Source organism: Pteropus vampyrus, unplaced genomic scaffold (genome assembly GCF_000151845.1).
Source record: "Pteropus vampyrus isolate Shadow unplaced genomic scaffold, Pvam_2.0 Scaffold172, whole genome shotgun sequence".
In the NCBI taxonomy this organism is placed as follows: domain Eukaryota; kingdom Metazoa; phylum Chordata; class Mammalia; order Chiroptera; family Pteropodidae; genus Pteropus; species Pteropus vampyrus.
The window spans coordinates 780,820-798,669 of NW_011888953.1; the positions used below are offsets into that span (position 1 = coordinate 780,820).

The 17,850-nt window shown below is 36.9% G+C and overlaps 1 protein-coding gene across 1 annotated transcript in view; it reads left to right on the plus strand.

Moving 5' to 3' along the window:
* Positions 1–17,125, plus strand: part of OXCT1 (3-oxoacid CoA-transferase 1) — a 118,878-nt gene extending 101,753 nt beyond the window's left edge. The window contains exons 15-17 of the mRNA XM_011370677.2: positions 3,936–4,016; positions 10,047–10,148; positions 15,264–17,125. Of these exons, the coding sequence (XP_011368979.1) occupies positions 3,936–4,016; positions 10,047–10,148; positions 15,264–15,305 (225 nt within the window). The 3' untranslated portion in view covers positions 15,306–17,125. The remainder of the gene's footprint in view (positions 1–3,935; positions 4,017–10,046; positions 10,149–15,263) is intronic.
* The last annotated feature ends 725 nt before the right edge of the window (positions 17,126–17,850 follow it).

Genomic DNA, 17,850 nt, shown 5'->3' on the forward strand with positions numbered 1-17,850 from the left:
TCCCTGGGATACTGGAATGGAGGCACTAGATATGGGATGTTGGAGATAGTTTCTCCAGAGAAGATGACGCCTGAGCCAAGTCTCGAAAAATAGGCAGGGTGTTACCATTTGTGTTGAATGTGACACAATGCGGTACATGGTGGTGTGTGTTTCAGGTAGCACGGGCAAAGGCTTAAAGACTTTGTCCCTTAAGAAGCAGCCAACTTCTAGAATTTGCCTTCTCTGTAGCTGATCATTAGGGCATTCCCAAAAAAGATACCTGAAAGAAGAAATTTTTTATAGCCACAGTTAAGAAGCACTTAGCAGAAAATATGGGCATAAAGTATGTTTTATGTAAAGCAAAATCTTACATAAGTGCTCTGTTGCCTCAGGTGAATGAAATGTTGACATCAAATGCAAAAATCATGGTATGAAAAAGAGAGCTTATTATTTGAGATGAAGTTTATTGTGATAACATGAAGCTTATTGTAATGATAACATGGGAATCTGTTATCATTTAACCAGAGTTGTCTTGCACTGAAGAATTTAGGCCCAGGATTTCACACAGATATCTAAAGAATTAAATTGAGATCATCACGAAGCAAATAATAGAAAGTAGGCCCTCAGTTATTTAAAAGCAAAATGGTGAATTCATAGGTCTTGCATGAAGCTTTTAAGCTATGAAGGGGAAAAAAGAGAAAAGCTGGAGAAGCCGGTGGAACAAAGAGATTTGGCTATTCACTAAGGTTATGATCAAGTTCGCAAATAAGGGCATATTGAAATCAGGAGCCCTCGGGAAGAGTCAAAGCATTTTTAACAGTACATTTTATATCTATTCCTCTGTCTCTTCTGACATTTCTTTGTGGGGAAATAAAGAAGCAAAATGATAAGGATGAACAAGACCCCACTAACCCTAGATTTTTGCATGTAGATTCGACCCCTCCTAGTTTATTGTACTGTCACAGCATTTCATTTGACTCCTACGGAGATCAAGTAAGGAAGACAAGGCAGTTGAAGAGAAAAACGATAGCACAAAGCATTGAAGGGGTCAAATGCCTATTATATGGCAGAGTTAGGATGAAAAAGTAGGTCTCTGAACTTCTAATATAGTGTTCTTTGCTTCCACACTACACTGCTTCTCTTCTTTTGGATTTATTTTTAAACGCTAAAAACTCAGCAATTGTTCCTCCTTTGTGAATCATTAATCTATGCAGCTGCCATACCACATTGTAAGGCTCAGCCCGGCATGGTTAGAATAGAGCACTAAAGTGGGAGTTTATCATATTTTGGCTTCATTGCTAACCTATTGTTGAATATTGAAATTGTGACATTCTTTAATCTTCCTGCATTTCATTTTCTCTTTTTCCTTGGTCTGTGTTATGTCTTGGAGCTAAATGTGAATGGAGTCATCTAGCTACATTGTTCTCACTGCAAGAATACACTTGGTACCAGTTTTCTAGGCCAACCATATGGGTCGCCCCCAAATATGTACTGTGGTTTCATTAGTTTTGTGGGTCTCGGGAATTGTATTTAGGCCATTTTCCATGTAATTACATGTCCAACTTCACATAGGGACTTAAGATCTCCTAAAGAATTCCTGGTAGATTGCAGAAATGTTAAGTATAAGTTGTATAAACAGTACTACCTAACATTTATTGAGTACTTGCTGAGTGCTGGGCATTTGCATCTATCTCATCGAAGCCTCAGCATAACCCTGTGAGGTGAGGCAGATGGGGAGGCACAGGAACCTAGCACAGCTAGTGTGGAACAGAGTAAGACTTTACACAAAGGTCCTTTGGCTCCAGCCCACACTCTGGACTGCTTATACTACACTCTTTATAGAAACTGGTCTATAAAGGGTCTCTATTGGTAGGGCACAGTTAATTCTGTCAGTTGGAATTCACGATTCCTGAAACGAAGTTGGTCGGTCGTTCATTAAAATCCAAGTGGCTGCTTTCACACTAGCTGTAGATCTTGCTCAAATAATGAGAACAAAGTAAGCACTTACTGCAGAAAATGTTCTTCAGAGGCCCACAGATTGTTCACTTTGTTCGTGGTCAGACCTGGAATATTCATTTTGACATGCCTTATTTCAGCTATATTAAATGTAAGGAGACCTGACAAATGTAAAAGTTTGAAAATACATCATTAATTTCAGCTCTTTAATTAAGATTTTGTGGCACATATAAACTTCATTTGAAATCTGGGAGGGAAAATAGATCATTAAAAATGAAGTGAATTGAGGTTTTATTTCTACAGCTATAAATTTTCTTATACAGTAAGATCCAGAAGCACATAACTGTTATTAAAGGTATAATGTCTATCTACTTTATATGTAGTTAGTACTAGTTTTGACTAAATTAAAGAGAGTTTGTCTTTTTTTAAAATTCATCCAAGGTTCCCGATAGACTTCCCTTTTCCATCCCATTTATTTGTTAAAAAAAAAAAAAAAGAATACCTTTTATACCATGCGCTGGGTTAAGTACACTAAAACCTTTTAATTACTGATGTGTTGGTAAGTTGGCAGGTTCATAAGGAGTTCAATCTTCTTAATTAAACCCAGTTATCTGAAATTCCTTGCCTCTGATCATAAATTAGGTCTGACAGCAGTTTTGAGACAGATATAAACCAGCCGCACATTCTAGTAGGATAAACATTGAAATGGCTAACGATGATGATATCATATGTGGTGCTATTAGATCCAAAAAAAAGAAGCAATAGAAGCATTTTGCCATTTTTGATAAAAGATCTAGAATATGGTAGGTTAGCCTTCAGCCTCGAGGAAAATATTAATTGGGATTCCTGGTGCTTGATACTTAGAAAGGAGCTTAATCATAATCAGAGGAAATGATCTGAAAATCAGATCGTCAGAGCTAATATTTCAACTATGCTCCATAGATGTGCCTCAGAGGCCACCTGGGGGAGTGGGGTTGGGGGCAGGGCGTTAATGGATGAAAACCTGCTTTCCACACTTAATCCCTCTTTTATTTTATGTTTGAAGAAAGGATACTATGACTAAAGGAAATTTTGAAAAAAATGTGGATTTAGGCCAGTTCACACACTTTACCAATGAGCAAACTGAGGCTCAAACAAATTCTAGGAAAAGCAAATAGCTATATAAGAAAGTGAATATAATCACAACTTACTACACTGCCTGGCCCAGCAGTGAACAGTTTTACATAGTCATTTCGTCATTGTGACGTGAATTCTGACTATAGAGTTACCTACAAGTTGTGACCTAGCTATACTGGGAGAACTGAAGATGGTGGAGGATGGAGGTTTGTGAGTGAGTTAAGTCTTCATATGGCCCGATAAAAAGTTAGTAGATAATGTCCAAATTGATTAATTAAGAAAAAAACCAGCATGGCCAACATATTTTTAAATGCAGAGGTAAAAAGAAAATGTATGGAAGTACAAAAGAAAATGCTAAAAAAAATTGCAGTCAATTCCTCCCGAGAGCAGGTCTAAGGGTACGGAAGGGAGGTAAAAACTGCTGTTTTCTGGGTACATATTAATTTTTTACCAAATAAAATAAATTTTTAAAAGGGATATTCTGCGTTTGCATTACATGTATGCTTCCTACTCTTGGTAAATAATAGCTCATGTTTGTCAAGGAGACCATTCCCTAGAAGAGAAGAATAAGCAGGATACTAGAAGTGAAACATCTCATTCCATGATAGAAGGAATGAAGCTTGAGAGGTCAAATTTGTGGCAGGGTGTTTCCCAACTAAATCTCTGATACCTTTGGCTATTCATTTGGTATTCTCCCTAAATTATTTTAGAGACAGAAGCTGCCTTCCAAAAGAAAGTAAAAGCACAACTGTGTAAAGATTTTGAAAGAGCCTATACCTAGGAGACAATTTCTCTTATAGTTCCTGTTTCCCCTATAGTTATAGCAATTCTAAATAAAAATTGGTACCTAACTACTCTTTGTGATGTTTCTTTTTTTAAAACAGAAAAATGCACATAAAATAATGGAGAAGTGCACATTACCATTAACTGGAAAGCAGTGTGTCGACCGCATCATTACTGAAAAGGTAAAGTGCCTTCTCTTTTTATTTCCTCTAATGTCTACAACCACCTATTTTACTTATAAGCATTTCTAGAATTTTTTTTGTTACCTTCTGAAAGTGTGTTGCATTGTAGTCATAGGACTAATTTAATCTGTGGGTAGACCGAATAGGAAGATTCATCAATTTAATGTCTCAAAATGTAGAAGTCTTAATACACAACTCTGGAAATATACATATATACACAAAACTGAATTACTGTCCTTGGTAATTTTGACAGTGTGATATAGTCAAAGAAAAGTTTTATTGATCCTTATGCTTGGACTGTTAAGATGAATGATATATATAAAGTTAAGAATATATTTATTATTTCTACCTTTCTTCTTTGCTTTCTGAAATCAGAAGTACAAATTTTTGTATTTCATTTTAGAAAACTAACGATAATTGGGTTTTAATCATTTGGGTGCAAATTATAGTACAGGTCTCATAGTGAATCCAGAAATCTATTCAATGGTTCTTGCATGCTTTCAGCCCTCTTATAAAGTGGACTTCAGACTGCATCAGCCACTTTAGTGCCTCTCTACATTTCTTCTCTGATAGGAAATGTTGGCCAGTGGTACAACTGAAAGCTGTTCAGGTCAGAGAAGCATCACTGGCAATTGCCTCCAGACTCCCTTCTGACCCAGATTTGAACCTTGGGTGCTAGAATGACAAAATTCTCCTAAGTGATCTAGGAAGGTTTTATATTCTTGATTCAGTATCTCGATGAAACCACGAAACAAAATTATCTATATCAGGGTATGATTGTTTGTTTGTTTGTTTTCTGTTAACGATGCTGTTCCTTTTGCCAGGAGCTGCAGTAGTGTTGTCTTTGCATGAATCTGGTTCTCTAACCCTCGTTAAGGTGGTAATAAGCACCCGAAAGCAGCCCTTTGACATAGGTTAGGAGGTTCATAGTGCTTTGCAGAAGCCACGTTTTAAGGAGCATTCTCTTGTTCTAAATGGTGCCTTTTCCTGTTTATGTGGAATTTAATAAAGATGACTTATAGAGAAGAACAAGCAAATAAAAGGGCAGAATATTTTATCTCATCATTTATTCCTCGAGTCTTCACCACTTCTGGCACCCCACCAAAACTATGGACAGGACTTGTTGAAAGGGATCCGTTACAGTTGACCCTTGAACAACACGGGTTTGAACTACGTGGGTCCATTTATATGCAGATTTTTTTTCAATGTACAGTAAATGTATTTTCTCTTCCTTATGATTTTCTTAATAACATTTTCTTTTCTTTAACTGACTTTATTGTTAAGAATACACTATATAATACATGTGACATACAAAGTACGTGTTAATCAGCTGTTTATGTTAGCTGTAAGCTTCCGGTCAATAATAGGCTATCTCAGTAAAGTTTTGGGGAGTCAAAAGTTACATTTATATTTTCAATTGCATGGGGGTCAGTGCCTTTAATCTCCCATGTTGTTCAAGGGTCAACTGGACTTTGAAAATAAAGACTAAGCAGTCCTTGATCCTGTTTTCTTTAATAATGTGGTAGAGCTTGTAAGGATAATGCCAGCAACATTGTCCCCGCATCTCCTCTTCTCCCAAGTATGCCCTCTTCCCACTCCCTATTTCCATGTGTATGTGCCCTGCTCTTGTTCTCACCAGTACAGTGCTTTTGCCTGCTGTGCCTCCCACTGCACTCTGCCTCCCCAAATCCCACCCATCCTTTAAGACAAATGCAATTTCCACCTTCATCATGAAGAGGTTTCTGACCATTTTAGCACTCATGATTTCATCCCTGGTGATCCACCATTCATTTTGGCATTTATCATCTAATACCAACATTTTCTTATGACAAAATTTATTTGTTATTTAACTTTAATTCCATTTTTAAAAATCTTTATACCCTTTCTCTCCATCCACATTGTTTTAGTTGTTCATTCATTACTAAGCATTTTGTGAGCATCTTCTCTGAACCAGACTATTCCTAACAGTAGGCTACAGAAAGGCGGAGGACAGTCTCTGCCCCCAGGGAGCATATTCAGGAGGGGTAGACGTCAAAGGCCGTGATGGAATACCTGCCAGGTGATGAGTTAGGAACATAGAGAAAGACTGCTTAACAGCCTGCGAAGAGTGTCAAAGGAAGCTTCTAGATGGTATCGAATATAAACTTTTAACGTGTTTTGTAAGGCATTTCAGAGTTGGTACCGTTTCTCCTCCAGTTTCAGTGTCTTACTTTCTTAACATTCTCCCCGCTTCAGCCATGCTAAAATGCTGTGAACTACGTTGCAGTCCCCCTACCACGTTTCTTTGGGAACTTTCTACAACCTGTCCTTCTCCTTGGAATGTTCTTCCCACCACCATCCATCTGGCTAATTCCTGCTCATCTTTTATGTCTCAGCTATATATTTCTTTCTCTGGAAACTCTTTTCTATCCCTCCCCAAGTCTTCTGGGTGCTTCTCTGAATGCAAGTGCTTGCCCTGCTTTAGCAATGACCACTGTATTGACATAACCTCTAAGCTCTGACTATCTCACTCATCACTGTTTATTCGACACTCAACATGGTGCTCGCCCATACACAGGGAATATGCTTGTACTATATTTTTCTTGATGTGAAAACTGATAGATTGAGCAATGACTCTTGAAAGTTAAGTAGGAGTTTTATAAGTGAGACTAAGACCAAAGAAGCCTTTCTAGGCTTAGGGAAGGAAATAGGCAGAGTCATGGAGGTATTAAGAAAACACAGGCTAGATGAGGACGTGAAAGTGGAACAGTGTGGATTGAAGGCATGGTCAGATTCAAGGCTAAAGTAGAAAGATAGTGAGGGGCCAAGTTATGAAGGAATGTGAATGCCTTGTTAAGAAATTTGGGTTTTATCTGGAAGGCAATTGGGAGCCTTTTGATGATTTTCAGTAGCTGGGGACATAATTGATTAGATTTGCATTTTAGAAGGAGCATCGTAACTTTTATATAGGGTAGGGAGAGAATAGATGAGACAGAATCCAGTTAGACGTCCCATTCAGTGATCTGGGTCAGAAATGTCAAGGTCCTAAACCATGGAACAGAAAGAGATATGAAAGAGATTTAGGAGATAAACTCAACCTAACTCAATGATGAATTAGACATGGATGCTAAAGCAGAGGTGACTTCTAAATTTTCTGGCTAGAGGAGATGATCGACCTGTTGTATCTTCAGTGAAGTCCAGGACTGTAGGAAGAGAAAGGGTGGAGACAGGGAAAAAACAGGTTTGCGTTTAGACATTCTCAATTTGATATTCCTGAATAACTTAACATCCAGACACATATTTCTCATAAACAATTGGAGATGTGGATCTAGAGCTCAGAAGAGAAATCACTATTGGAACAGACTTGTAGAAGTCATTAGCATATGGGGATAATTGGGACCTTAACTATAGATGACATTGTATAGCAAAAATGAGTTAAGTGAAAGGCAGCTAAATATGGAACTTTGGGTACCTCAAGAAAAAGAGTGGTGCATGTTTACCCCTATACTCTGTACTAGTTGGCACTCAATAAACATCTGTTTAATGAGTGAATGAGAAGGCAGTGCCATTAAAGGCAGTGAATGAGTACAGCCTTGCCAAAGCAGATAAGGGAATAGAATTCCATTTTCAACTCTTAAGGAAAATTCCATTAGTTTGCCATTTGAAAGAGGCTTTGGAGCTGCTTTGACCCTGATTTCCTAGTTTCATGATGCTAGAATGAGGTTATGAAAGTTGCCTTCCCCAGCAACACCTAGGCTATGATTAACTGCTTTATCTATAATGTAGCATTTTATGGTGGTGATGGAATAATTAACTTATTCATCTGTAAAACAAATAAAGTAGTTGCAATATTATTCTTGGTAGTCAAATGATTGTAGCTTTCAGGTTTTAGCCTTCATTATGATCAGGTTTTTGTTTATACCACTAGATGAGAATCTTCCTAAATATTCCAAAAGAAAATTTTACACTTTTTAATAGTTGATGCTTGGCTTTACAGTATATGACCTTGAGAGCTAATTAGGGTTTGATAAAGGTATTAATAAAAGTTTTTTTTTTTAAAGCAATAAGTCAATTTGCCATAAATGTTATCTCCCTGGTCTCTGAAGTCTTATATTCTTGATACCACAGTTGTCTTCTCCCTTGCCTGTTCTTGATAACACAATTTAGAGGCTTTATTTCTTTGATTTGTTCCATTTTGATAAATTTACAGTTGTTCATAATGTAGAGAAGAGATAATCAGTATGAATAGTGCTCCAGTCACATTTTCTGTAGAGGAAAAGAATGCACTTTAAAAGTTTTTTGTCATTTTGAAATTAAATAACCTAATGCAGCATGTAGACATTCCTAAATGACCATTTATTTCCCCTCTCAAAACACATATTTCTGCTGGAAGAAAAAGGTTTTTTTAGAAACATGAAAATGTGTTATCTATGAATTCATCAAACAAGAATGCAAGTATCACTGGTTCCCTTGATGTCTTGCTTCTGGAGAGAAATATCAATTAACTGGAGACAAATAAACATTTTGGTGTTTTGATTTAGGTTCACACACAAGTGACAATAAGCTAAGCTATTAAGGGGAAAGAATATTCCTATACGATGCCCCCGCTATGTCCCAGGCATGATGCCAGGTTCTCAGAATATGTTTGTGACTTTATTTGTCCTGTGTAACAATCTTGGGAAGCAAAGGTGTGTTTTTTTGGTTGTTTGTTTGTTTGTTTGTTTGTTTTGATATTCATCTGCAGATGCAGGGATAGGATCATGAAGGATTGCATTGCTAGTGTGCTGCAGAGCTGGAATTCCAGTCCAGCTTGACAGCCAAGGTTCTTTCCTTTACATCTCACGGTCTTCATATCAGCCTCCTCCTAACCAGGAGAGTGTTTAAAAATGACAGTTTAGGGTTTGATTTCCAAGCTCGCTGAAAATAAAGATCCTAAGCCTGCAAATAATGGTTGAATTTAAGGTAAATCCTCAGGAGAAGAGAGATCTGGGCAGCATGTGTAAGTCTGAAAACCGAGAGAGGAAACAGTGCCTGTTGCACTAAGGACAACTTGTAGAACCTTCAAGTTAGAGTCATAGGGAAGCAGTTTTGACTCTTATGGTAAGAGCATCCCATCAATAGACAATCTGCCTCGAGATGAGGGAGCCTCCTGCCTCAGGAAGTGTCTAAGCAGAGCCCCAGTGGCCATTTCAGAAAAATGTTTTGAAGAATTCTTGAGTGGGAAGTTATATTAAGTGGCTTTACTTCTCTTCTACTCAAGTTGTCATGTAATTAAGTGTGACAGCATGTGTTCTAAACCAGATACAACAGCTTGAGTCTACCTGCAGAGGTCAAGCTGCACCAGTGGCACTACCATCACCTTGTGTTACTGACCAGTATGTTATAATGGAATGTTCAGGGCGAGGTTAGCCTTCTCATGCTTGTCTTAAACATAAGCGTCCTCATTTGATTTATATTCCAGAGGGAGGTTCTTATGCTCTCGGACCTATGTGTTTTCATAGGACTTACAGGGAAAGTTTTAATATTTACCTGGGCGGGGCTATGGGGGGCGGTGTTGGTCTTTCAGAGTTAGGACAGCTACCCTTTGTAATTACTCCCAGCTACTGCATAGTGCCTTCTCTTGTTTCCTGTAACTCTTTACCCAGCAGCATTTGCCCTATCATCCCTGTGCCTTCATCTTTCAAATATCTTCTCTCTCCTTGTTTTTCTTCATTCTTTTCTTTCTTCAGATCATTATTAATCATCTAATTGAAATTGTAACCAAAAGTCTTAGACTTAACAAAAGTAAAGTAGTTTAAAAAACACTGGTTATAACAGTAGCGGATGCCGTCAGCAGTCAGCACCCCTTTATTTTCTGGCGTCAGTAGTGCTCCACAACTAATTGCCAGTTGGGGAGTTGACATTTATTCTCACATCTTTTCATAGCTGGTTTTCAGGTTTTTGTCCTGGGTCTTGTCTCTCCTTTGAGAACTTGATAGCTTGTTCCTGTTTTGTGCTATAAAATAAATATTGTGATGGCGATTGTCATTGTCATGTTCTTAACCCCGACAGGCTGTGTTTGACGTGGACAGCAAGAAAGGGCTGACTCTGATCGAACTCTGGGAAGGCCTGACAGTGGATGACATAAAAAAGTGCACTGGGTGTGATTTTGCAGTAAGTGTTTCTGTGAACAAATCCAGCCACTTATCCTATACCATGAGCTTGATTAATGGGTATTTACAGGACATGAACCATTAATTTGTGATCATTTTTGGAGTTGACCTTTGCAGAGAATGGGAGTGAAAGGAAAGGGGGGCCTCCAGATGAGAGCAGGTGGGAGCAGGGGCAGGCTCTGACTCATGGACCAGGGCTTGGCTCAGGAGCCAGAAACAGGAAGGGGAGGAACCACCAGGAGCTGTTGGAAACAGAAGGTCAAGCTTGAACTCTAAGTTACTGTCTGTAAAGTTCCTTGCAATCCTCTGTTCTTGGGTTACATATCAGCTGGAGCTAAACTTGATTAACTGAAAAATGTGAGCTACACACAGAAATTGATAATTCCTTTTTTAAAAATCCTTCTATGACTTGTGAGTTTTTTTTCAATGAACTTCCATGCCTGATTATTCCACTCATTAAAGATATTAGGATGTTAGACTTCTGACAACACCAGATTGTAATCACAAAATAAGTATATACTGCATTTGAAGAAAAGGTTAGTGCATGAGAACTCTGACTTACAGAGTAGTAAAGCACATCAGGGAAGTATCATTTAAGAAATATCCAGTCCCGTTTTAAAACAAAGAGAATGATACTGTGATATAAATAATTGCCCTTTATAATAAGTGCTTGTTTATAAATTACCAATCACCTGCCTAATGGGGGTTGAGAAGATGGCCTAGTCCATTTGAAGTTAATCAAAACTGAGGGTGAAACATCTCTTAAAAAAATGAATGAAAAGAATTTGTTTCTCACATACCTTTTTGTAAACAGATCTACTCGTTAAAATGAAATATATTCATAATGAAATGTTGCAGCTACCCATCCTAGAGAAGTAATTTAACAAAACTTATTTGATAAATTATGCATATATTTCATACATTTCTTCCTAGGTACTACATGCTTGGCTGGTACCTATCAGAGCATAACAAATTTATGTAAAAACAATTTTGCTGCGTGATTAATTATTCACATATAAGCATTTCTGGTACTGTATGAAGGTTTTTATCTATTAACTTTTTCTGAATTTCCCTTGGAGAAAAGAAGTCTGCCAGCAATACCTTGCACAAAAGGCACGTCTTCAATTACCTTTTCAATAACCTCAGGGGGTAAAAATGGGATTTGTCTATACTTTACTTAGAATTTCTTACTCCAGTGATAAAAGCAAACGATTCATACTTAATCAACTTTTCTTCATATTTTTTCCCTATGTGGATGAATTAACCTCTTCTTCTGCAGGTAGCATCTTTGAGATCCACAGAACGTTCAGTTCTCTGCTGCAGAACAGAATATACGAAGGAAGGTCCTCATGAACTGTTTCTTTTTTAATCATGTAGATAAATCAGGAATGAAAAAGATAGATATTTAATATTTACTGTTCCGCTTTCTTATTTTTTTTTTTTTTAAGTGCTACTTTCCATGTCTTGATACATTGAAAAATATCTTTCTGGTCCTTCTTTTATTACAGTACTACTCCTGTGTAATCTGTTTCCTCCAGATTAGGCTCTAGGAGTGAAATGTTCATTTGTATGTCCATGTTGTCCTGAAAATGAAAAAGTGTAGTATCAGCTGAACCACCTTGACAAAAGAACTGGCTTTTCAGGATCTGATGATCAATGGCATCTCTTTAGACCTCGACAGATGAAATCACACCTGGTGGATTGTTTCTCTATAAGGCTAGGGACTGGAGTGCTCTGATTGATAAAATTTTCTGCCTAATAGCTGGGTTACATTTAACAATAAAATTATGTTGAGGATAACATTTTTTTTTATTTAATAATTCAGAAGGTATTCTGTGTTATAATTCACAAGCTACTCCATGTGAGTATTACTGTATAGGTAGTTCATGACTGTATAATCCTCCATATGTGACTATATACAGGTTACTCAAAATTTCTGTTTGAGAAAAAGCCCACTCAGCCTCTACTATATAACTGGAAGTGAGCAGTCTATAAGGAAATAGCCAGGTTGTTGCATAATAAAGAAAACAAGGTAAAAACCTAGGTGAAAGGAATTGTGAAGATGTGTTAGTAAACGTCCCATGTAGCTAAGAATATGGGCAAGTGAATGGGCAATAATACAGAATATGGTTATAAGCCGATTAAGAAAATACTGAGAATTTCAAAGAAAAACACAAAATATTCAACATCAGATAAAAGGACATGACAAAATTGTGGTTACAGGGTATTAAAAAATAATGATTATAATAAAATATTTGGGCATTAAAAAAGGAATTATTAAGACTTTCCTGTATACCACAGTGCAGTTAGCAACAACAATAAAAAATGTGGAAATTGTTTCTTACGTATCAGCTGAAACAGCTTCTTAAAAAAGTTATAATAACCAAAAGAATGTATGAGTTATACTCATAATTTTATGTCAGTTAAAAGTTTTGTTTTCAGTTGGTAAGAAAGTCTTGTAAAGATTGCGTGCGTGTGTGTGTGTGTGTGTGTATGTGTGTGTGTGTGTGTGTGTGTGTGTGTATCTGAAACTCCAAAGGAGGCTATAGAAGTTTTGTCGTAGAAATGCAAGTATTGACTATTTTTCTGGAACCTTCACCACCACATTCCTCAAATAAGATTCTGGTCAAGAATAGTTCGCAGCAAGAGAAGCCAACCCATAATGGACAGAGACCTGGTTCCATACGATCACTCTCCTTCAGAATATAATTGTTTACAAAGAAAGGGACTTTCAGTTGTTTCTTGGGAATTGAGTTCTGACTCTCCTGAGAGAGAAAAAGGAGCTGGGCAGGTAGAGGTAAAACTATTACTGTTATTATAAATGCTAGTGTGGTGGATGTGGCTCAAGTGTACAGCCACAACTGGCTTTTCAGGTAGGAACTCCAGAGGCGGGAGGGACTTTAGCTCCCAGTTACAGGAAACCCTGGAAGACCATAGGCCTTTCACACAAGGGCGAGCCTTTACTTCTGAGCTTCTTTCCACGTGGCTAAGAGCAAAACAGGATATGTGCTCCCCACAGAAGGCTATGAAATGTGAATAAAATAGAACAAATTGGTACAGTTCCTCCTCCCAAGGGTCTCGGTCTTATTCTCCAAGCAGAAATACACCTAAACCAGCAGTAGCAAAAAATTAAATAAGAATACTGCTTATTATATGTTTGCAATGGAATCTGAAAGAAGCCAGCTGCAGACATTCTTTGCCAAGTTCAATAAATTTGTATTCCCAATATCTATTATGAACTGGCATTATACCAGAATTAAACAGTATACTCTCGGGCTTTCATTGGACTGGGAAGACCAATCATTGGCTTATCTTTTACACTGAAGTCATATAGACTTGTGCTTAGCCTGTAGATCACCTTGGCAGGATAATCTGCTTCAGCTTGCAGGGTTTTCAATGTTGATGAGACTGTGCGGGAACAGAATGAAAAATGGTGGTTTAGTAGATGTTTTTCTTTACAAAAATAGAGAGGCCAAGTCAGTCTATAGAAAGCTTCATCTTCTATTAAAAGTCAGTTTCCACATTAAGGATATAAATGATATTAAGAGCTCAAAATAAGGCAAACATGACAAGGAAAAGGATAAATGTTTAAGAAATTAAGGTGTCCATTTTCCTTTTAAAGGAAATTCTATAAGGAATCTATTAAAATTTTGTTTTCAAAAAAGAAAACTTTTATTCATTAAATTATTTCTATAGATGTGCTGTTTAAAAAAGGAAAATGGATTGTTTGTGGGATATGCTTTCTCAACATTCAGAGCTCATATGTCTTATTCTTTCCAGTTAAGTTAAAGTTCTGTGCTTCAGAAATGTGAGCTGACTTTTGTCTATTTATTATAAGTTTACTATTTTGTCTATTATTATATATCTTTTCTTGGACCTGGCAAGTCTGAATGAAGTCTCATTTATTCTAACCTGTATACCAAGTCACACCAATCCTTTTTATTTTGGTCATGTCATTCTTTTAGTAGAAAAACAGAAAAGGGGACATTAACTCTTGACATCATGAAGAGTTAATACAAAAACAATTTATAAATAAATATTTATATTTAAATATTTAACCTCATCAAACCCAAATAATTGCCTACTCCTGTTTTTAATACTGACAACCCCTGTTAGGAACCTTTCTTCGAGTTCTTTGAAGCTTATCTAATCCACTAATTCATTCATTTGTTCATTCATTAATTTAACAAAATATTCTGGATGGCAAAATGCTAGTTAGGCCCACTTTGATTGCCACATCCTTGAGGGGTTCACAAAAGAATCACAAATTTTAATATTCTCTACTGTGCATTCCATGGAGACTATTACTTACTAGGACTGGATATTTGCCAGATTGAATGAAGAAATCTCTACCTGGCATTACACCTTGAAAGATCTGTGAAAATGAAGCCAGACCACTTACATTTAAGTTTCTTCTTCCACCAGCTCTACCATTAAATGTAGACCTGTCCTCATTTTTCTCTGCTTCAGGACTCCTAGAAAAGTATTTGCTGTTCTGTACAATGAGCATAAATATAGTCAGTGTTTAACATTTTTAATGCTGTTACCTTCTTTTTGTAACAACTTGGAATCTTTTTGCTGCCTTAATATCATTTCCATTCTGACTATGAAATTTCTGATAAAACTTTGTCATTGACCATACATCTCTTCATTAGCATGTGTCTCGTTAATCCAAAGACTATATTAAATGTTTCTTAACAAAACTATGAGTTGACTGGACCTATTTTAGGACTTTGAGACATGTTCCTTACTCTGTGTCTCTTTTGCATGAAATCTGAGAGGCATTAATCTCAGAGCTCAGGGATCCATTCAGTAGAGAGCTTGGTTATTTGGATGCTTTATCTCCCCTCTGTTCCTTGATCTAGTCTTAATGATCCTTAATGTAGGAGCTATAATGCAAGATGGTTGAAAACTACTAACTACACAAAATGTAAGCAGAAGAGGAGTTCTCTGTCTTGGTGGTTCAGAACAGAAAATACTGCGGAACGTCTAGGTGATGTTCATGGAAAGGCTGCTTGTTGCCTGTATCATTCAGGCTTGGAAATTGAAAGGAATGGTGTTTATACCATGAGATTTTTTTCATAATTTGGTTATTTTGTTCTCTTTCATTTACCAGGTTTCACCAAAACTCATGCCAATGCAGCAGATCACAATTTGAAATGTGGAACAGACATTTGTCCCAAGCTGTGTGTTTCTCATTTTAACCACATAGGACATCAGTAATCATCAGTAATCATCAGTAATCATAATTGTATTTTTAACAAGCAACTTTTGACTAGTTTTTTTTCTTGCATTTTATTCTGTATGCAGTCATATAGATTTTGTTCTTGCAAGCATGCTGTGACATTTTAATGAAAAACAAAAATAAAACATATATGATTATCTTATTTGTTTTATAAGTGTTGAGAAGTTGCTGCTCATATTGGATTTCTCTCCATCTTCTGTGGTACGTACCTAAATTGTGTGCAGTTTGTATTAAGACGGACCTGTAGGAAGAGTTTCATTGTTGTACTTTACTCATGAATGAAATCTTAACATGTAGAAAAAAAAGAACGAGAGTAGAAAATAACTTCCCCCTGAGTCTACCCAAGGCAACATTGCACTAGTCCTGAAAGATAACATATATGTGAATTTTGATTAGTAGAAATGCTGAGTTAATGATTATTTTTCCTTTGACCTCTGACTTTTCTTTTTGAGTTTCTGATTTTGTTATTACATCTCTTCTCCTCTCACACTTTTGGTAACTAAATAGATGCCCATGAAGGAAAACAGAAACATTTTTATGGGATGTTCCTGTTAACTGGTTTGTGGAAAAGACCAAAGTGTGTAGAGTCTGTTGGTGCTTACATCCTACCAAAAGATTGCCTTTATAAACAAACCAACCAACCATCTGTGCTTTGCCAAAGACTAAGGTTTAGTATAGGAAGAGGGCTGTAACCTAACTGATCTAGTCAGTTTTCTTACTTTGAAACACTGCAGTATCTGTATGTATCCAGAAGGTCCTTAAGGGTCTATATCTGTGTTATTGAAGACCAGTGGGCTATTTGAGCAATACTTCCTCTCAAACCGAGAAAGGCTGTGGATAATTTATCATGAATCCATAGTCACAATGACAGCAGAGGTTTTTTTTTTAAATCTTTCTTTTTAGGCGCTCTTATTTCTGCTTAGAAATGTTTCTAAATATTGAATGCCTTTTTCTACAGAACAGTTTTCTTTGTCCCAGCTCCTTCATTGAACAAAGTACTTTTAATTCAGCTCTATCCAAGTAGAGGAAATAATGATGATCAAATCCAGGATTTAAAGAGCAGTGAGTGAATTTTCATTGTTAAAAAATAAACTTGGTAGATTAGGTTTTATAAGGAACTTCTCTTCAGAGGTATCCTCAGTACCAAACAGTTTCCCAGGGGGTGACCAAGCATCCTAGGTGTCAAACAAGGGGTGAAAGTCTAGGCATCCTGAAGACAGGCCAGAGAGCTATGCTCTGGACAGAGGGAAGCACATTACAGTACATTATGTCATTCCTCTGGCACTAGTTACAGAAATTTATACATGTTTTTAGGTGATGGTTGTCATTGAAACTCACTTTCTCTTCAAACACAGCTATGGTTGTGTCACATACAGTTTTGGAGGAGAGAGGCTTTTTTTGTGAGATGCACACTTCATATATAAAATAGTCTTTCTGGATGGCTGCATGGTTGAAAAGCATTTTCTCCCATTACTGGTAAAATGGACTCTTAGAATTTTTGAGCCCTAGAGAATAATATATATCTATGTCAGAGTTATGATTTGGAAAAATGTGTGTTGTTAGTGGTTGCTATATATGCCAGCTTGCTTGCTCATTACTCCAGTCTGCTACTTTTAGACAATGTGATTCTAAGAATGTTCCCAAAACTTCGAATGGCAAAGCCTAAGCAAATGACTTTATATTCTTGATTAAAGAGTGACATGGATATTAAAAGCATTAAGAAATAAAATAAATATTTCAGATTGATATACAACAGTGTGATTGTCCTTTTTCTCATTTTCTCATTTGGGAATGGCATGACTACACATGGAGATAATACAACAGAAATTGTAGAATGGCCAACAATTAAAGTCAGCACACTTTTTCACTTCTAATCAAATTGTTGCTTTTCTATTTATCTTACCAAAGAAAAGATATTGTCCTTCATGAAAGAACGAATGAAATTTTTACCCAAATGAATTCTGCAGTTTTCTCCTTGTCAGAGCCAATCATTTGTCTATAAAAGTTGATTATCCCAGGCTTCATTGTTAATATATATATTTTTGCTTTTATCTAATATTCCTTTAGAATACACATACATTAATTAGCGCTCTAGTGGCTCTAGTGGTTTGTTGAGTTTGCTTGCATTTCGAACTGGCTCTAGTGCTAGTTTTTTCAGCATCTGTGTTACCCCTTTGGTAACAGATATTACCCCCTGGCCAAGGATTGGGAGTGTGCCCAGGATATGTCACTTGTGGTAGCTCTCCAGTTGGCGAGAAAGAAACTGAAACACAAAGACATTGAGCTATAGGGAAGAAGCATCCTAATGATATTTGGGTGCCTGGTTCTGGATGTGCCTAAGGCCAACTTTCCTACAGCTATGCTTATACATGAACTCACAAACTAACCTTTTTGCTTGATCAGGGTCTTTGTCACTTGCAACCAGAGTGTGAACTCAAACAGCATTTGTAATTCTTTA